The 22,580-nt window shown below is 39.4% G+C and overlaps 1 protein-coding gene across 10 annotated transcripts in view; it reads left to right on the top strand.

Annotated features, from left to right (window-relative positions):
* The window catches only part of OSBPL5 (oxysterol binding protein like 5), a 1,550,034-nt gene that overhangs the window by 1,243,705 nt on the left and 283,749 nt on the right, over nt 1-22,580 (top strand). For all 10 annotated transcript variants that reach the window (XM_044059004.1, XM_044058998.1, XM_044059002.1 and 7 more), the window contains one exon: nt 18,885-18,982. In XM_044059004.1, coding sequence (XP_043914939.1) covers nt 18,885-18,982 — 98 coding nt within the window. The remainder of the gene's footprint in view (nt 1-18,884; nt 18,983-22,580) is intronic.

The raw sequence follows: 22,580 nt of genomic DNA on the forward strand, positions 1-22,580 counted from the left end.
GCAGTGATTAAATGTGTAGCACACTTAATTTACATTTCATATACGGTTCTTCTTTTCTTCTTCCTTTCCCTTCAGTCTGTAATATTTCTTCCCATTTTACTCTGAAGTCTGATTTATTATCCAATAATCTATCATTTAGTACAATGTTTTCAAGTCAAAACTGTCAAAGAGGCCTACACACTTACACCCCCCCCCCTGTTTACAGTAACCCCATACTGTCTTTTAACAAAGGCTTCAGGAAGCTGCACTGGTCTGCTCCTACTGAAAGCATTAAAAAGCTGCTTCGAATATGTAATTGTCCATATTTAATTTAGGGAAGCTGTTTTACATTTTTTCTGCAATGTCTGTCCTGCAATTAAATCTGTTTAGCTAATCCTGCCAAAATTCTGTTGTTTTGACTGTTTTGTCCACTTAATTTCACTGTTTGCATTGTTTGCATCAGGCTTGGCTCAGGCCTAGTGCAGTGGGACCTTCTTGAAGCAGTGGGGATTGAGTCAGCGATAGTACACTGAATGCTGCTGTTTCTGAGTAACCTAGCAGTAAGTGGTTAAATTACAGTAGTTTTTTATTTGGTCTTTACATTTTACCATTTGCTTTATTTATACTGAGACCCACTGTGCTCAGCTGTAATGAGTGCACCAACATAGTTGTAACTGAATAGTGGATCGTGTGCGCAACTGAAGTTTTCCTTAATCATCGATGGAAAAATTACTTCTTTTTTCATCCTTTTGGTGACTGCAACTAGCCAGGCCTGACTTTTAACAGTTTGAGCTGACCTGCGCAGACCTGCATAGACTTGCTGCCTGCCATGCAGTTCTGTAAGATGCTGTCTCCTACAGACTCATATTGACAGCATAATCTATGTCCCTCCTTACTTTCCACACAGTCTTCCCCAGAGATCCCATAAATAATACCACCAGCCACCAAGGAGAGACAGCAGTCTGCATTCCTTTCCAGTGCCAGCCTTCTACCATTTGATATCCTAAGGCAGTGTAATAACTGATACGTACACACTGAAAAGGAGCTCTTTCTCAATCAACTTGATTCTATCATGAGAGGTGTGAACACATAGCTGATTTGGAGGCAGCCCTCTCAAGATCCAGCACATGCTGGGGGCATCATACTGTTTCACCTCCTCATACAAATTCAACAAACTCATACTATTAGTGCTAAACAATCATATGCTGATGGCATTAAGAAATCACTATCTAAGCTTGCTAGAACTTGTAAGAGTAGGCATCAACAACCTCCCAAATACATCTACTACATGAACACCTTTATCAGCCTGTCACAAACAAGAAAGGACCCCTGAGTCTACAAAAATAAATCATCTTCTGGAAACATCCTAGTATTTGGTGACACCATTGTAGGCACACTGATTCCATACTCATCACTTTGAACTGAGATACAGTTAGCTATTCTCCAGAGCCAAGACTGCTGATATTTCAATAGCCATTAAAACCCTTACCTCGAGTAAACATTACTATGATATGATCATAGTTCATGCTGGATTGAATAATCTGGTATGAAAAGTCATAAAAGACATGCAGAATTACTTAACAGAGCTTGCTACACTTGCTTCCTTCAAGGATTAGACTCTGGTCTTGAGTGGTATCCTCCCCCCTCACCAAAAATGATGTCCAGATTCATAGAAAAGATAACTGCTTTCAATAACTGTCTATGTAGCTTATCTTTCTAGGGGATCCAGTATCTGTCTCCCTGGGATGAAATGTTCAACAGTCATGCTTGCTTTGCCAAGGATGGTCTACATCTCTCATTCAACGGCTTCCACATACTGGCCAAATCCTTGGCTAACCCCATTATGCCTTATTATAGTAGAGTTCATCTAATGAACATCTCAGCCTAACCAACAAATCAAATAATTAATTAGACAACATCAAGGTAGCCCTTCTCCATACCAGAGTATAAATAACAAACTGCCTGATCTGGAAGCACTTCTGCACCTGGAACGAGTCCATGTTTGTGTATTAAGTGAGGTATTTTTCATGTACCTGCCTTCAGGTCCCCTGGAAATGGTGACAGTGTCTCAGTTTTTATCATGGATTTCATCCCTAACAAATGATAGCCCAGTGACCCTCCAAGTGACCCCCCCAAGTGAGCTCATTGAGTTCCAGGTCATACTAGGTAAGTCAGTTCTTCAGCTTATAGCTTGTTACATGTCCCCCTCTACTGCCTCATATAATCAAAGTATGTCTCTAGAATGTTTAGAAAACACGCTATTAAATATGGATCTCCAACTCTTTGCGACTTCAACTACCCCTCCACATGCTGGAGTACTTATACTTCAAGTGTTGAGTATGCACAGCATTCCTTACATTGGGTGAATGCTAATTCCCTGTGTCAAATTGTCCATAACCCCACCAGGAATGGTAATATCCTTGACCTAATTCTCACAATCTTAGCTCCAGCTTGCTCACTGCCCATGGTTGGTCCCTCAGTTGTTAAGTCTGATCACCAAATGGTTACCTTCACCCTCAGAACATCCTCACCCATGGCTACCAATATCACCCTCTTTAGAGACTTCAAAAAAGCTAACCTTTTACAATTGTATGATAAAATCACAAAGTTCTCCCATGCTAACCCCAAAATGAAAACAGAAAATGTAGCTAACTACGAAAGGATTTTTATATTCATTTAGATAAATACTTTGATAGGGCTTTCCCCACCAGGGTTAAATATAGCTTCAAATTCAATAATGACCCCCCGTGGTGGTCAGTAGATATCTATAAATTTTACAGAATTAAGAAGCTGCTTAGATTACCTTGTGAAGCCAGAAACTCTCATCACTATAAGAATATAAAATGACTGACTGAGAAACTGAAGGTGGCTATAAAGGCTAGTAAACCCTCCATTAAACATAGGCTTGCTTCCGAGGCTAAAGATAATTACAAGTCCTTCGACAGCTACATTAAAGTATAAGGAATATTTCATGTCAGTGCTCAGAGCTAATCTATAATGGTACCACCTGTTCCCCCCATACCTTAAAGTGGTCTCCAAGACTAGTAATACTTCTTTGGTGGATCCCAGCAACATTGTGCATTATCTTATAAACACTGTCAGTCAGGCCCTTGTTAATTGTCTCCTTAAGTTGCTCAACCTAAGCCTTGCCACAGGTTATGTCCCCAGTCAGTGGCACACTGCTGTAGAGATGCCACTTTATGAGGGTTTGCACAGCAGTGTGCCATTGACTGGTGCATCTCTACAGCAGTGAGCCATTGACTGCTGTAGAGATGCCCCTTTATGAAGGTTTTCCCCACCATCGACCCAAGCAACTATAGACTCAGCAGCCTTACTAGTCTTGTCTGAGAAGGCATGGAACACTCATCACTGACCTCATAACCAGAACATTTAAGAATTTAATCAGTCCACAACAGCTCAGATTTGTTAAGGGCATACCTCCTCATTATTATGAACTTCTTTGAAAAGATCGTATAGGCTACAGACAGTCGTCACACTATTCATGCTGCCTACCTGGGTCTGGCAAAAGCATTTCATACCTTACCACACAGTGGGATTGTAAACAATTTAACAGCCTTAAACATATGTACCTAATTGCTAAAATGGAACTGGATCAAGGACAGAGTGCATGTTGTTTCGGGGGGGGGGGGTTGATGCCTCCTCAGTTAAGAAAAGGTATCAGTGGTGTCACTCATGGATCCATATTGGGCCTCCTCCTTTTTGGCAATTATTTCACTGATCTCAGCACTGACAACAATGATATCTGGCTGACTAAGCTCACAGATGATTGCAAGTTGTGTCTAATTGTCATATCAACAAATGAAACAAATTCCCTTCAGGTGGAACATGTGTGCATTAAACAATGGTGCACTGAGAATGGGTTCAAACTAAATGCATAGAAATGCAGTAGCGTCTTCTTCTTCAATTAATTACAAATTGCTATCATCTACTAGATCAATGACTTCTCACTCTCCAATAAGTCTATCATCAGAGACCTAGGCACATGGGTAAATGGCTTCCTCTCCTTTGATCACCATTTAGTGATTGTAGTCAGGCAATCCTTATATATATCACAGTCACCAAAGGTATGTCTTCCAAAACTAAGGAAGTTATTGTTCATCTGTACTCCACAGTGTTCAGACCTGTTATAGAATGTAACACACCAAGTAGCATAAATCTCACTAGGAATATCAAGAAACTCAAAAGACTATATAGGCTCCTAACAAAAAGAATCCTGGGTCTTAAAATCTTAACTATAATGAAAAGCTGGAGTCACTCTCTCTGTACTCAGTGTTATATAGACTCTTTATGGATACCTATGCCTTGCTTTCTGAGCCCTCAGGGATTCCATTATCTGAGATCTCCTTTTTCATGATGTGTCATATGGTACAACCAGCATTAGTACAAGACAGCTGAATCTGTATCAGGAAACAAAAAAAAAACTAAATGGAGAAAGAGGTGCTCATCAACCAGCCCTAACCTTACTCTGGATAGAGACTCCCCTTGCATGTTTAGCAGTGCAGTTTCCTGTATAACTTCAAACAAAGCTCAGAAAATTGGATGGGTGGTCCTCAAATACAGTCCTGGACTTAAAGGCCTTACATGCATTGAAAGGGCTGGAAGAGCATGTTGATGGTTATTGGTAAGGCACATGCGCCCTCTGGTCCTAGTTGCCTTGTATTTCTCATGAGCTAAGACTATAACGTTTTAGCCATGACATGCTTTCTTCCTAATTTTAGCTTTTCATGACCCAAGATCTTAGTAAAGTTTCTGTTTTTGTTTTCTAATCACTTCTTCTTTCATCATTTAATAACCATCCAGACACTGCTGCTGTAATTCAGTCACAGTCGTATCAGATTTATGTAAACAGATAATGGCATTTCCCATTTTATGGACTGTATGAATGATACCTAGTGCTTTCTGAATGCTCTCTCCCTGAATGTCTGCAAACCATGACCCCTGTTTTGACAGTTTCTGTCTATAGGAGCACTGAAGTCTATTTTGTACTAAGTATGCTTACATTCTTACATAGGTTCATTGGAAAGTATTAGGCTAGATGCCCTTGCAGGGAATTTTTAGCCTAGCCTATTTCCCTTTTAGTTAGAGACTAGCCTTATACATCCATGGCCAATAATTATATACTTCTCCTAATGAGAATAACTAGCATCATACCATAGATAATTTGAGGGGACTCATACATGGGATAAAGCATTTAAGAGCTGCCTCTCTCAATTAGTAGTACAGGGTCAATCCTGGGGTAAATTTTCTGTTTTCTATCCATAGATCCAAATAGTTTTACTGGCTGTAGTAGTGCTTTACACTGGCCAGAGCCATGCATTTTTTTCTTTAGTAAAATGTTAGCTATGTGCTATTGCCTGTTGTGCAGCCATAAGAAAGATATATGTAATGTAGATGGTGAAATACCCTCATTTTTAATTTCCTGTCCTTAATTTAAATTGCCAGTATACTTCAAGTATGATCCCTTTTTAATGATCCTGAGTGAGGACTGAATAACAGAACTCTGAATATGAACTGTCACTATGAATTAAGAAGCAGGGGATATGAAAGGCATTCACTGAGAAGCTTATTTATGTTTATTTACTACACTGATCCCAACAGCCCTTGTGTAGGCACAGCCCGGGTTTACTATAAACCCACAACTTTCAACTTTTCCTCCAGAGTTATTAACAAAACAAAACAAAAGTCAATAGGAAAAAGGCCCCACATTAGGGACTTCTAAAATGTTTGCACTGTTGACTTAAAACTTCTCAAAATAGTTTCCAGTTTTAGCTGGAGTCTAGCAAAGGTTTAAGAACAAATTAGTGGTATCCCACAGAAATCATGACATTAGAGAGGTGCAAGATCATATGCCTCATTATACCAAGTAGGAATCCCGTCCATTAAAGAAATATAAACTATATTCACATATTACTATATGTGTGACATCCTTCTTATGTTAAAGAGCTAGAAGTTATATTTATAATTTCTACACAGTAATTCAAAACATGATATGCACTGTACTATGTAAGTCATATGAAATACACAGAAATCAGTTTTCACAGAAAAACAACAGAATAGATTTTATCCTGTCAATAATACATTCAGTAATGTTCAGAGGTACGTTAGTAAGGAATTTAAATTATTGCATGATAACTATAGGAATCAATCTGAGGAGGTTAGAAAGGATTGGGAGGAAAGACTGGATAAGCAATTTGCAAAGAAACAATGGGAGGATATATGTATGGCTTCTAAATGTGCAACAAAGTCTAAAAGATTTAATCCTTGCTTAGAGGTTGTATAGATATTTCTATTCCCCATGCAGACTCCAAAGAATTTTTCCTCAGGTAGATTGCACATGTTGGAGGTGTGATTGGGAGAAAGAGGTAATTGGGAACATAATTTTGGGAGTCTAATGAGTTGGCATTCTTTAAAAAATCCCTGCAGAATACTGTCAGAAATATGGGGTAAGCAAATTGGTGTTACTAAGGAAATTATTTTTTGAGCTGTGATACAGAAACAGAATTGCCTAGACATAGCAAGGCATTGATGATTCATTCTGGTGGCTACCAAAAAGCAATTACTAGAAAATGGAAATCAAAGTCTAAACCAAGTGTATTAGAAGTAGTAATGTAGTAACAGATAAAATAAATGAATGCAGGATCTTTAGAAATGGGTAGGAGCAAATTCCATAAAAAAATGGGAATTGTGGGAAGAATACATGCAGAATAATGTCTTGCAGGAGGAATGAGAATTAATGGAAGGCAAGAGTTGAATGAGCTATCTAACAATTGACTGGCAATGACTGGGATAGAAGATTATATGTAATGTATAATGTTTGCAACTGAAATATGTTAACATGGCTTCCTTTCATTCATCTAAATAAATAAATGATTGCCTATGTTATAAGTGATAATTCAATAAAGATGTATCTAGTTTAAAAATAATGTTCAGAGATACAGCTGGTGTTTTTAAGCATACTTAAGTGGCTAATACCAGGTCCGCATCCTAGGGAGAGGAACGTGGTAAGACCCACCACTTTAGAGACACCTACCAGTAGGTAGATGATCCCTCACGGAAGAGGTCAAGTGGTGTGTGAATTGCTGAGTTGAGATTTATGGAGGCATACATGCTTGCTTTTACCAAGCCAGTCAGTAGTCATGTAGTCTGCAATCTGTCTTGAAGGATGTGTTTTAGGCTAGGGTCACTACAAGACCATCATTTGTCACATTCCCTCATGTTCAACTCTCTCCTGCCTGGAAAAGAAATGAGCTGGTAAGTTTCATTGAATGGCACTAAAAGGATGCTAAGGGTCACTCTAAGTCCAGGAAAGTCCGTCTCTTGCCTCTGAAAGGCAAAATGATGGGAATTAGCAAGGGGAGCCATTGGGCTATTCCTATGGTGATGAGAAAGTGAAAGAAAAGAAGAAATATGATTTTATTTACCTACTTATCTAGTTTATCTGTCTCTGTCTTTTGTTATTTACTTGTAAATGTCAAACACTGTGTGATATATGTTTTATTGTTGACCAACTCATCAAAGCCTGTTTGATCCAGACTTATACAGCAAATGGGGATTCCAGCAGAACTGCAGGGTGAAGAGGGAAAGCCTCCCATACCCCACTGGTAGAGTATTCTCTGTGCACATCCCTGATTAATATGACTACCTTCATTGCTTAATGGATGCTCATTTGGCATGTCTGTGTTAACCAAAGGGTCTCTGATAATCTTGTCAGTGGACCCCATGGGGCTTCACTTGGGAAAGATACATTTTGTAACCTCATGTACAGTTGATTAAGTCTTGGTTAGACCCCTGCTACATACCATCCATTAGCAACAAAATCTGTTCTTTGGATGTTCATTTTATTTGGCTGACCAGACTAGTATTACTGGCCCCTTGGCCTCTTTTTAGGGGAGACCCTAGGTGGCATTTATACAGACAAGGGAAACTTTGGCCAGGATACTTGGAAAATTCCCATATTTTCTTCAGTAAATGCCATTTTAGCATTTATCTGAGTTAACACCAATTTAGTAAGATGGGACCTTGAATTTAATGATTTATCCAGAAGATGGGTATGCTTCTGACTGCTATTCATTTACCTCACAATTATATACCATGCTTGAAATTGTTATAAATTAAGTGCAATCTCTTGTAAAATTGTAAAAATCCATTGAAAAGAACAGGTCCCTCTTTAAATCCTCTATGAGCATCTACTGTAATTGCTAAGGGTCTATTATAACAGACCAATCCAAACTTTGGCAAACCACATTGTGTTAAAAAATTCTCCCCAGAACCTCAAACCAAATATAAAACATTTCCAAGCAGTGCTTTTTTAGACACAAAACCTGTCTTTCCCTTACTTGGTAAAGTTACCTTTTGTCATGTAGCATTTCATTGAGTCTAAAAATGTCTCCATGTAAAAATTGTTGGTTTAGTCAACATCCCAGTATGTCATAACTGGCTGTGCAACATAAGTTTTGCTTTCAGTTTAAATTAAGTAAGACTCAGAAAAGTAGGAACACCTGAGGTATTCTTCTCCTGATCTCTTTTCCCACAGTGCAACAAATAAAAACAAAAGACAGCATTGAGCTACTACTGTAATTTTTGTGAGAAAAATCTCAGTGGTTTGTGAGTACAGTGGTATTCTTGGTTCTTACTATTTATTCTGCTTTCTAGCACCTTTTTTAGATTCAACGTCTAATTTATATTATTCCCTTCTGGATTATTTTTGTAGTTTTGTTTCCCTTCTAGCTCCCCTCATTAGGCCATTGCCATTTTTCATCTCCCATGTACAGCAGCTGCTGTTTCTTTGACTTTACAGTTCTATATTCCAGCATCGCTGTTTTGCCTAATTTTATTTCTTTTTTCTTTTTTTAACTGGGTGCAAGATTCCTCCTTTTCTGAGGGAACAGCATAAAATTCACAAATGTGAAATTTGTCTGACCTTCAACCCTGGTACCATGAGATGCCATAAAAATTTATCAAGGATACTTCAGAGCCGAAACCGTCAACCTCAAAGCCAGTAATCACAGAATCCACTTTAGACTCACCCATGTCTCAAAAGAGAAGTTTAAAGCAACGCCTGACAGAGATATTCCACTCTAGATCAACAGCTTAAAACTGAAGAACTGAGGAAGTGGTTCGTACAGTGGCTTTAGGAGTTGTGACTAAGTCTCTTAGTTTAACTTCTTTAGCTGACAAAAAAGTATCACAGATAGATATCTCTAAACTGGCTTCTGCAAGACTTTCTCCACTGCCTCCACCTTAACTTGAGTATGACATGTTTGTAGGAGCTATTCTATGAGTTTAACAAAAGATATGTGAGGTGTCAGCCACATCAGCTTCCACATAAGATAGAGGCCTCTTCTCCATTTTTCCATCTTCCTATAGGTTTCCTTGAAATGCCCATGATATCAGCAGTAATAACAAGGATGCCAATATCAGTCCATTCAGTTTTGATGTTGACTTGATTGTTCAATGCCAAGTATGATCCCAATTTCAAGATTGCAGACTTCAGCATCAGTAACTTAACTGTTAACTAATCAACTGTTATTGATGCCACTGGTGTCAACTCTATCTGTGTCAGGGAGCCTGTTGGGCCTGACACTGAAGGCTGGCTCAAGGCCGATCTCAGTAAAGGTACGGTTCTCTAAATAATTTGCTTTTGGTGATCAGTTGCAGTACTATTGGTTTTGAAAACAATGTCAGAACTGAAAATGATATTCACACTGCTGTATTTCAGATGTCAGTTCCTGGTCAAACATCGGATTACCTTCTGGGTGAACTAGTGACCCTCCTTCTAGTCCAGGGTCTGTACACTACTTCATCATGACATCAGAACAGATTTGTGCATTGTCTTCTTCCTCAGACTCAGAAAAGTCAGAAAACACACATGCATGAAAAGAACACAGACTTGCCCATCAAGTCCCCGGTGCCTAATGCTGAAGACTTGACCAATCCTGATTCCCCATTATCCCCACCACCACTAATAACCCCAAATTTAAGAGATTTTTATGTATGATCGGGCAAAGGGGAAAATAGTCCACAGGCCCAGTATCTTCCCACAGATGAGATTGCTGGAAAGCGTACGGTCTTTGGTTATGCCAGCATCACTGAAGATGTTGAAGTTATCCACCAATACGTCTTGCGACAACCCTAAAACTATGCTTTGTGTGCTATGAAAAATGAGAGGATTTGTTTCTCACTAAGGATTGGAACTGCTGATCATAGACTATAAAGCCTGATTCATTAGTTGCAGCAATATTCCTAAAAAAAGCTCCAGCTCTACAGATCTCTGCAGGTCATCCAATTAGCAACAAGCCTAGGCCTATGGATCATTTTGGGAAGTGTGTTTGTAAACGCTCCACATTTTCCTTAGGTTCCATAAACTCTATATCACATAAGCTTCAGTTCTAACAAACGATAATTAACAAAATGCACCAGTCACTAGTTGTCTCCTCAGACAAGACTAGTGATGGTTCAGACCGATCTGTAGGCACTGGTATTGCCATGTGCCAGCATGCCTGTCTCAGCTTACTGGTTTTGCCAGATATTAAGGTGATTTTATTGAATTCACCCTTTCAGGGTAGCACATACAGGGAATCACCTGGATGCATAAATTAGCATGGCCTGCCATGAAAATTAACACAACCAAAATGCTGAGGTCACCCATTCTAGTCAATGGAAGAATCAGTGTTACTGCTAAGTTTAGCGAAGTTCAGAAAAGAGGTGGTAGAGGTGGAGGTTGTGTATGTGTGCGTGTGTGTGTATAGCATTGTGTCCATGTCTGCAGGGTTATGAATGGACTAGGATGACTGTGTGCTTGTGTGTGTGTGTGTGTGTGTGTGTGTGTGTGTGTGTGTGTGTGTGTGTGTGTGTGTGTGTGTGTTTGTGTGTGTGTGTGTGTGTGTGTGTGTGTGTGTGTGTGTGTGTGTGTGTGTGTGTGTGTGTGTGTGTGTGTGTGTCTGTGTATGCATCTGCCTAGCTAGTTACTACAGGGGTTCGGTGGGGGATGGACAGAGTGGATGTCTGTGGAGGATTGAATAGGTGTGTGTGTCCATGAGTCCATTTGAATGTTGTAGGCAGATGTCTGTGTGTGTGTGTGTGTGTGTGTGTGTGTGTGTGTGTGTGTGTGTGTGTGTGTGTGTGTGTGTGTGTGTGTGTGTGTGTGTGTGTGTGTGTGTGTGTGTGTGTGTGTGTGTGTGTGTGTGTGTGTGTGTGTGTGTGTGTGTGTGTAGCATTGTGTCCATGTCTACAGGGTTATGAATGGACTAGGATGACTGTGTGCGTGTCTGTGTGTGTGTGTGTGTGTGTGTGTGTGTGTGTGTGTGTGTGTGTGTGTGTGCGCACGCGCGTGTGTAGCATTGTCCTTGTCTGCAGGGTTATGAATGGACAAGCATGACTGTGAGCATGTGTGTGTGTGTGTGTGTGTGTGTGTGTGTGTGTGTGTGTGTGTGTGTGTGTGTGTGTGTGTGTGTGTGTCGAGCCCAGTAAGGTGCAATGAGGATGACCTTGCTCTTCAGCTGGGCAGCTTTCTGCAAAAATTGCGGGATCAAGTGAGTCAGGGAATAAGCATAGAGGAGATTGGGGGAGGGGGCAATCATGTAATACAGCATCCCTCTGTGATTCCCCCACAGGGGGGATCATTTGTCTGCTGTCATGGTGGACTTTTCCAGAATGTGCATTGCTATTAGAAAGTAGTTGGATGAGACTGCCCATTGCCACACTCTGAGTGCTACTCAACACAAGGAGTAAGACCTTTTTCCTCCTTGTTTGTTGATGTACCAGACTACTGACATGTTGTCTGTCTGAACTGCAGTTGTCCCTAAAGGGAGAGCATTCTGAAAGGCCTACAATGCTAAGAGCACCGCTCTCATCTCTAGGAAATTGCAAATTGGCCTCTTTGGGGGACCCAGGTGCCTTGGACTGTTTTCCTGAAGAAGTGCCCTCCCCACCCGATCAGGGATGTGTCCACAGTCGCTACGGCCGAGGGTGGAGGGAGAATGAGGTATCTCTTGCATGCTTGAGTGATCATTACTTGAGCTGACATTCATTGATAAAGAACTGACCATTGTGTTGCTAGCATCTGCTGAAGAATTCTCATATGAAATCTTGCCGGGGGGGGGGCTAAAGTTTTGGCAGCTGACATTGACCCGAAGGCTTGAAGAATCGACCGGGCTGAAATTTTTGTACTGTGAAGAATTTTCTTGACCTGAAATCTTATTGTTTGTACTCTTGCTAGAGGAAGCAAAGCTGTTACAGATACTGTGTTGAAAACTGTTCTTATAATCTCCAGTATTTGAGATTGTTCTAATTGGGATTGGTTGTAGTTTATTGTGATTCCTAGAAGGGAGCATGTTTGGAGTACCTGATCTCTCACTCTTATCAGTAGATGCCTGATTGGGGCAGTGATGAGCCACTTGTCTAGATATGTAAACACTCAGAATCCCTGCAGTATCAAGTGAGCTGCTTCCACTGCCATGCATTTGGTGAACACTGTGGGGGCTGTGGTTCGACCAAAGGACAGGGCCCTGAACTGGTAATGACTGGCTCCCAGCCAGAAGCCTAAATATCTTCTGGACTGTCTGTTCATTTTTATGTGATAGTATGCATCTTTAAGGTCTGTCAAACACATCCAGCTATCCTTGCCCAAAAAGGGAACAATGGACTGAACTGTGACCATCCAAAACTTTGTGTCAAACTGACTTGTTCAAGTTGCTAAGATCCAAAATTGGTCACCAGTCCTCTGTTTTCTTTGGCACTAAAAGGAATCTCGAGTAAATTCCAGATTCTATCTGGTCTGGTGAAGCCTCTTGGATGACTCTTTTTTTCGAGCAGCTTTTGTATTTCTAGTGCTGCTGCTTTCCTCAGATTGGGTGGAACATCAGAAAATTTTCTTAAGGATGGAGGTAGAAGGAAAAAGGGAATTATATAACCTCTGGAAAGGATCTTCTTCACCCAGGTGTCTTTTGTGATATCTAACCAGCTTCTTTGGTACAGGGATAAATGATTCCCAATTTCCTCCAGAGGGGGGCAATTGGGTCTCCATTCAGGAGCACTGGTAGGGTTTGTCAGAGAAGGAATCTCTAGACCCTTGGTTTTGTGGACCACCTCTGCTGTGAGGGCAGCATCTTCCATTAGAGTTCCCCCTTCTGCCTCTGGGAGAACTGTTTCCATGTGGTTCCTAGAGAAGGCCCTTTGAGAAGTCAAAAATGAATTCCTACAGCAGAGAGGGTCTTTACATCTATCTCGCAGATAGAGAGTATGTCCTTCACTTTGGGTCCAAGTAAAGAAGTTCTGTCAAAGGGGGCATTAATGAAAGAAGATTTGAAGGGCTGCACAAAATCGCACAAAAGCATCCAGGCATGTATCCTAATGGAAATGCCTGAGCCCACTCTTGAGGTACCCTCAGCTGCATAAGAGATAAGCCTCAGAGATGACTTTGAAATGGATTGTAAGGTCACCAGCTGTGAGGCCACAGAAGCCTGAGTCTCAGCAGTAGTGGTCCCTGAAAGAGATTTTGAGGGTTCCTTTATCAGATCTCTTTGTAGTGTAGTAAAATGTGTCAGGTAGTTCAGTGACCTGAGAGCGAAGGTCGCTGAAGCATAGACATGCTTCCCAAACCTGTACAAACCCTTAGACTCCTTGTTAGGGAGATGGACAGTGGAACTCCTTTCCACAATTTCCTTCTTGGTGGCCAACACCATGACCATAGCATCCACAGATACTCGCTTACTCCAAAACTCCCTTCATCAGGTGGTGCCAGAATCCTATCTAGTCTCTTGGGGATAGATGCAACCATGTCAGGCTTCTTCCACCCCCACTTAATGATCAGGTCAATGAGCTCATCAGCAGGTGAAGTTACCCAAGAGGTAAATTGGCCAGACCCAACACCTGCAGGAATACAGATTCCTCTGGAGAAGGCTTGTGGGAGGACCATCCACCTCTTTGTTTACAGATCTCTAGGATGTCTCCAAAAGATATGTTTTTAGGTAGTGATCTTGGATATCCTTCCCCCCTTCTTCCAAGTCGGTATCATCAGTTACAGATCCCAGCAAGGAATCCAAGTGCCTCCATTCTCACTTTCTCTTCTGAGTAATGTTTTGGTGGGATGCTCTGGAGAAGTATAGGAAGAAATGATGGTACCCAGATTAGTAGCCAGGATGGTTTGGGTTGGCTGAACCTGTGGATTTGAATGTTGAGGGTCAAGGTGCAAAGACAAATGAGATCCTGAGGGTTGATCAAGGGAGGGAGAGACTGTTTGTCCTGCCAAATCAGAGAAAACTCTCTCCCCTACCTCAAAGGCACAATGTCCTGGGAAGACATGCTTCTGCCCCATCAGCTCCATCTGCACCAAAGGTATTCTAGTTGAGGTGGAGGTTGGAGCTGAGCTGTCCATTGCCAAAGTTGCGAAAGACTGAGACAGCTATGACAACTTCAGAGTCAACTCCAACACCTCGGATCCAGCAGGGACACTACAGCTCCAAGAGTCATCCGGCTACAAACTCATCAGAGCCAGAGCACCCATAGAAACCCTCACAGACAAAGATAAAAATATCCTCGAATCCATTGTAGATGGTCTGAGCAAACTCAGGTCTAAAACCTCTGAAACATTCAGCCAGATCATAGAAGGAGCTGGTAGTGGATGGGTAGAATGGGCCAAGGCTTCCTGACCCAAAGGGGTAGAAGCCAGAAGAACACCCATCTGTGTTTGTGCTGAGAGAAATTTCCTCATCATCCAATCCACATCTGCTTCAGTGAGAGTCCTGGAAAATGAGAGGAGGCTACCAAAGGAGATTTGGAATGTCTTCTTTCCATAAATGGAGATGGAACCCTGGATGACACCAGGTCAATAGTAGGAGAATATGGGTCCTTGGAGGAGGCGTTGGGAGGTCTTTGGTGATTCTGACATCGCTTTGAAGTAGAAGCCTCCTGATCCGACCTAAACTTCTTTTTTGGAGGTTCCATCGAGGACAGCATAGAGGATCTGGACAGTCTAGGGGACTTCTTTAAGTCTTCTTATGCTTTGATTTGGGGTATTGATCCTTAGTAATTGCTTCAGAAAAGGCAGATGGTACTAAGCCTTTTAAAATCAACTTGTTTTTTTTTTTTTATCAGCTACTGCTCGTGGATTAAAGTTTCTGCATATAGAAAGTCTACACTAATTTTTCTGGGTCTAGACAATACACATCAATTATATGCATCTGACAGGGGGAGCTTATGACCACCTTTCAGTCATTTCTTAAATCCTGAGGGGCCTTTCTCTGACATTGTAATAAGAAGAAAAACACTATCAAAAGATACAAAAAACATTTTTTTAATAGTTAAAGGGAGGTGAAAAAAAGAAGTACTAACAATGGTATGAGAGATTACTTAGAGAGTTGTAAAAAGTTTTATAAGAAATAAAGGATATAATAGTACCAAATACCAACAATGGTAAGAAAATGAAACATTTGTAGGTTTTTGATAAAGCAAAGGCATCTTTCACATAAAAGCTTTGATAACCACATCTACTTCACGAAAGCAGCAAACAAGATCCAAGGTATGTTGGGATTGGTGCATTGTGGGTAGGGAGGAACTCAAGAGCTTTTAGGCTACCACAAGCTTTAGTAGTGGCCAGGTTGGGTCCGAGGATCGAACCCGAACCCATTAGTTGAGGATCAAATGAAAATTAACATCAGATCTGTATTTAACGCAATATTGACAAACTGCATTTTGTTTATCTATTGCCTAGCCATATCAAGAGCTATATCGCATGGTAGAATTGTATTAAAGATCTTTGATGTTTAATGTAGCCAGCCAACAGCTATAATCAAACTGAAACTCCTTCAAAACATTCAATAAGTTCCATGAATTTGTAATGTAATATCTACTGAGCCGTACTATCCTGTTAAGTAACTTGTCAGTTAGGATTGATAATCATTCAGTTTTTGAAACCACTGGCTGACAAAACTGGCCTGAAAGAGGTTTCATGGTAGACTTGTGAGTTTTATGTATAACTGGTTTATTTACTTGCAAAATAATATAGAAATTCAAAGAAATCTGTTACACTGCAAGAATCCAAGCAAAACCTTATCAATATTGTTATAAGCTTTCTTAATATCACACAATGCTGTTTTTTATATTTTTTTCACAGGATGAAATAATTTGGTTTAAGAAATTCATTTTAAATGTGTGTATCTTAGTAATATAAAGGCCAACTGTTTAAGAAGTAGCTCAAGTTCAACTCTCTTATAAATAATTTTAGTTCAATTAAAGTGTTGGCCAACTTGGCTCTTTCCAAGTAAATGAAACAAAACCTTTTTTAAATTCTTCACTTTCAACATCAGTTAAAACATACGCACTTAAATTGAAATTGATCTGGACATAAAGGTCCCAGGCAGAGCTTTGTGGGTAAAGGGGAGGGAATTAGTAGTCTGAGAAAGTTTTAGATGCCTAATGTCCTAATGCTTGATGGCATTAGTCCTGCTGTTAATAAGTATGGACCTGTTCATCCAGATCTGTCACTAAGATAAGTATATCATTTTTATTTATTTGTAATTAAAGAAGGGCCTAGTCTATAAGGATTAACTAACAAAAGTGCAAAATTAAGGCCTTTCTGTATGGTCACTGAAACTTACCAGGCAGGAAAAAAATAATAACCAAAACTGAATAAGAATTCACTTATCAAAGTTTATATGACATCCACAGTTTTGGAAATTAGCTCATCTATAGTCTCTTAATCTAAACAATCTCTCAGTCTTTCCCATTTATGCACCATGTGGTACATCAGGCAATGAGCACCTTTCAGCACTCATTTCTGTAGCAGTTACAGGTTTTACGGGCTCAGGTTCCTAGACTAAGACCCAACCCTCCTTGGGGGGGTACACCACACACATCCGCATGTGCACTCAGGCCTAGTGCCAGTTTAGAGTGTCCAGTCCACCTATTGCATGTCTTTGGAATGTAGGAGGAAACCCACACAAACACAGGGAGGATATGCAGACTCAGCACAGAAGGCACCCCCAGCCAAGAATTGAAACAGAGAACCTCTTGCTGTGAGGTGGCAACACTAACTGCAACACCACTGTGCCACCCAGTCTAAACAATGACAACTGCTTAATGCTATAAAAGGTAATAATTAGATTCTTTGCATTGCAAGGATAACAACCGCATAAAATTAGTGTTGCTGAACATTAAAATACAAAATAATGAAGTTTATGAAAGGAATTCATAATGTTTTAATTCACTCTTAAGAAATACGTTACCTTTTAAACTATGCTAGTGCTGAAGGCATGTCAGTCGCAAAAACAAAAAAAAAAAAGTGATAGAGCAGATATTTATTCAATTTATTTATTTAACATTTGTTTACAGGGAAAGTCCGAGTTTGAACAAAGCCAATTTTCAACGGAGGCCCGGGGAGAAATGCTCTAGATGCATGTCTTTATAATTTGGGAGGAAACCGGAGTATCCAGAGGAAACCCACATGAACGCAGGGAGGGTATGCAGACTCTGTACAGAAGGCACCCAAGCCAAGAATCAAACCAGAGAACCTCTTGCTGTGAAGCGACAATGCTATCACTACACCACTGCGCCGACATGCAATAGAAATGGTCTTGTTAAGAATGTTCTCCACACCACTTGAAAGAGGAGACTGGTACCTATCAGTGAAGGCAAATTAGATACAGAAACACAGATTTTGTGGACAGATAGGGACTGCTTGGACTACCTGTTGTAGATGTACAGTTTACCCAGAAGATATACCAATGAGCCAAGTAGGTGGGTTAGCATTCTTTATCTGCATTGATATTTTGTATTAAGGGGAACTGCAGTACCAAGTGTGTATAATTAGATGCACTACTAATCCAGAAGATTCTTGAAAACCCACAACTTGAAGTTTCATTCAGGTGATGCATAAAATGAGCAGAGCAATGTTAATCCCATTTAGACCAAGGGAAAAGCAATAATCCACTTTATAAGGAAGACGAGGAGGCACTAAAGAGTAGAAAAGTTATTAATTGTCCTCAGAAACCTCTCAGGCTGGCATAAATATGTTAAGAAAACAGGATTATTATTTTTAAGGAATAATTATTCCTTTTTTAAGTGCCTGTTTAAAAAAAACACACACACACAAAGTAATCTACTTGCCTTACGAAATGGCTTTTTTCTAAGGAGGGCAACTGCCTCAAACAGTTACAGCACACATACCTCTCAACTGTCCAGATTTTCACAGAATGTCCAGATTTTTATCTCATATTTTTGGGCTGTTTCCTATGAAATTATGGTTTGCAAAATCAATGGCAAATCATTGGGGCTGAAGTCAGAAAATAATGGCAGATATTTGAGTTTCAGATTTCATATCCTTCAGAAAATTCATGCTAATGCAAGACCTGTTATTATATCAACTTTCATGGTACAAAGTGTTTTGTTACCTTCATCCCCAGAATTAACATAATCATCCAGGTCAAGAGCAAGGGCAATCTTTACCTCAGGGCAAAGGGCAAACCCTCAACATAACAATCTTATTCAATAAATATCCTTTCCAGCCCAGTGCTCTTGTCCAGGCACTTGGCTGTCACACAAAAGGTAAGATACCCTTCTGGATAAATAAACAGCCAACAACAATTTAGTTAGATCTCAAAAGTATGTTATATTAGTTCTTTGCAGGAACTGTGGTTAAAGGAGACTCTACTGTCTCACTCAGATAGGGAGGAGGATATATTTGCTTAATAATATCATCATTCTTGTTTGTAATGTAATTAAAGCTTGCCACTGCTTCTTTAAACTGGTTTACCACCATTTTAAGAACTAATAAAGGTATTTTGTTGTGCTATACACTGTAAACAATTACTTTGCATGGCAAAATGCCAGTACTGTTCATTCCTCACATTCCAGATTTATTTAGTCACATATCCTATTTTATGTCCTAGGAATTTTATATGGTACAATGACCATGGAACTAGGAGGTTGTGTTACTATCGAATGTCAAAAAACTGGATACAAGGCAGAACTGGAATTTAAACTCAAGGTAATTTTTTTCTTTTTTTACCTGTACTTACTTTATTCTTTTTATGTTGGTACCTCAGATCATAATACAGTATAAACACATGAATCTGCTGTTATCTGTAGCTTACATTCATAAAATCGGAATACAGTCAATAAAGGGATGCAATATAAAAACAACATAAATGATGCTCTCCCACATTCACATCTCCAGCTAAGCATAGACTTTGTCTTTAAAGTACCATTCATGCATGGTTGTAACACAACTGCAACCATTTTTTTTATTTATTTATTTTTTTATTGTCAGTAATGTGTCCTATCAGGTAGTTTAATAGAAATGATAATTCAAGTGCATTAAAACTGAAACTCATAAAGAAAGTAAAAAAAAAATCAAAGCCCTTTTGAGAAAAAAAAATCATATTAAGACAGACAAACAAATGAATCTGCTTTTGACACAATGGATTTTAGTCATCTTTCTCAGCTTGGATTATTTAGGTAAGAAGAAATCCATAGCAAACTCTTATCATGAGCATGATCAGAAAAGTGAAGACCAATACTAAGAAGGCAGACATTTTTTGTATGAATTCCAAAATGGCAGCATACCATGACTAAGTGTAAAAGTATCCTGTGATATACCAACTTCAACAGTCTCTCTGCAATTTATATATTCTTATTCAGTGATCACACATACTTTATAGGGAAGGTGACATTTTGGATTGTATTATCCAGTCGGTCAATGGCTGGTTCTCATAGTGATAAAATTCCTTATAACCCTTGTGGAAAGAGAACCAGCCAGCCATTGAAGTAAAATGCATATCGACATAAACAAAAAAAAAAAAAAAGGAAATCGTGACTTTCTAAATCAACAAAGACATCTGCCAAAAGTGGCAGTTAGACTTTATTTTAAAGTAACTATGCAAACACAAATCAACATTAGCACTAACAGTTAAGAGAATCGTACATGGTAATACAAATGCACTGAAAGATAGCATGTAAAAAGTTTAAAAACAGGATGTGGACTACAATATAATATATTTAGCAAATAAAAGCATGGCATGAAGGGTCCAGTTGAAAAAACCTAGAAGATGACTCAAACAGGCAAAGATAGGGCAGTCAAATTAGACAGTAGGCTATGTGGAGTATCTGAGGTTCAGAAGCGAGGAGAAGAGAATTAAACTATGGGAAGCAGTTACAAGTTGGGTTAGGGACTTGCCCCTCTAAGGCAATTATTTGGAATCCCAGGTTATTAGGAATAACTAGAACATGGAACCTTTATTAGGCCAGTTATTAACAGTATCCATGGAGCAGTCCTGTAGAAGCCAGTGTCCAAGGGTTTAAAGGAGTCTGGTTGGTTTTACCTGTAAAGCAAGATGCACCAAGGCTGGAACTGTTTGCGCTGTGATGGAAGCTCTTATCTGGAGTTAGAGACTCGTTAGTGGAAACCTTGGCAGTTGAGATCCAGAACCACTTGTTGTTTTAAAGGACTGGTGAGACAGAGACACTTGGTTTATTCATTCACACGGAACAATTTGACAGAGTTTTTGTTTCTTTGTTGGATACTTTCTATTTGTTTGACAGAAACCTAAGCTAAGTGTCACAGTCTTTTTACTAGTGTGCCAGATATTGTGAGACCTTTTATTTGTTGTTCAGAAGGCACTACTTAAAAAGAACTGTCACCATTCACAAATGTGAGATCTGGCAAACAGAGAGAGTTCAATTGTCCTATTTTTGTTTTAGGACTATTGCCACTCGACTATGCAAGACTTGGTAAGAAGGATTTGTTAATCTGTATGCTTCTCAAAGACAGTAACTGAGCATTATTTGTAAAGGTGCTTTTGGGACTCGGCTGTTTTTCAGATAGTACCTTTTAATTTAGTGATGCAGAAGCGGTGTTGTAAACTGAAGTATCATTTCCATAACAGACGTTATTCTATTAGACATTTTTTTTCCCATCTGTTGTAGTGTTTTCAGTTCACAACCTGCAAAAGACCAGCATTTAATAAAACTATCTTTATAAAGAAACTTCAAGTATGTTATTGCTTGTATTCATTACTTCAGGTGTGTTTGTTGCCTGCGTTCATCACAATAGCTTGTTCAGGTGGTTATTGTTGCCTGTATTCATCACAATAGCTTTCCCGTATCATCAGACTGACCGTCACAACAGAAACTGCAGCAAATCATTGCTCCTCCCCTTTCAAATATTTTTCAGTTTGTCAGGTTTGATAAAACAGCACGTGGTTTTATGACTTAAAATCCATATATACCACAGCAATCATGACATTGTCTCCAAAGTGAAAACCAAACAACCACAGAGAATTACAATATAGTGATGAAATATGGAAGGGCTTAAGCAGAAGCAGGATTTTTTAGCCAAACAATCAGTGTTTGCTGCTTTTTCCTTCAGTCATCCTAAAGTATTAGTGTGTTTCTGAATGCACAGTTCCATAATGGCTGCTTGTAACCTGTCATACTGTTACCATAACAACAATATTGCAAGCTATTATTAAGTGACCCAGTTTAGAACCCAACCAAACAGTATTCTGAAGCTTCAGCAAAGGTGAGAAACCATAAGGAGTGTCAGTCTTGGTAGGCAGTACAGATATTACTGAAAAGACATAATACACTGAATGTAGGGAAGTATATTAAAGAAAAGGCATAAACTTAACCGATGTTTGGGTGCCGCACATGAAGCAATTAAGACATTGTACATGTCAAGACTGCAAAAGCTGCAAACTTAAAAATCACTTTAGATGCATATTCCTTATTTAATTGTTATTTCCAAACATATGAAACTGTCTTAAATGAAGGGTAAATAAACTAGACCTAAGACTACACAGGAATAAGTATGAAAAAATACATTCAGAGGAGAACTGCTGCTATTTTCCGTCCTCTCATTAACAACTACTTAATGGCAATACAAAACAATGCAAAAAAAGTGTAAACAAATCTGATGTTCTGGTGGGTTTTTTTCACTAGTATTTTTTGGTATAAAACATACCACAACAACATAAGCAGTATTGATCTCAACAGCTGAGCAGAAGCACTTCTATAAACCATGCATTTTAATGTTTGTGTGTCTCAATCCCATTTGACATAACCCATTTAGTGACTCACTCACTATTTCCTTTCTGAGCAACAATTCCATACAGCAAAATTTGAGCAGTGCTTTAATAGAAAATGCAACTGTTCTGCACTTATTTTCTGAAAACATAGATACATATCAATTATTGCAATACTTTCCTACTATTTACATAGGAATAATACTAGGCAAATGATCACAGGAATCAGATGGTACCTAGCACATACAGGTTCATAGGGTAAGTACTAAGCTAGCTGCTCTTCCGAGCCATTTTAATCTAGGACAATTTTTCTTTCGGTGCGTGAATTAACCTATCCCATTTGATGTTAGATTGGCCTTACCCCATCCCTTGGTCAATAATTTTATATTACCCTTAATGATAATAACTAGGATCATACCACAGATAAAATATACACTGGAACTGATGTCGACAGACTATATAGTCATTTAGAAGAAAACTCAATCATGGCAGTAGAACAAAAGGGTAACAAAAGAAAGTCATATGGAACAAAGGATCATTTGTTGTTAAATAAAGTCGTAATGG

Source organism: Protopterus annectens, chromosome 17.part0 (assembly GCF_019279795.1).
Source record: "Protopterus annectens isolate FY-2018-M chromosome 17.part0, PAN1.0, whole genome shotgun sequence".
Classification (NCBI taxonomy): domain Eukaryota; kingdom Metazoa; phylum Chordata; order Ceratodontiformes; family Protopteridae; genus Protopterus; species Protopterus annectens.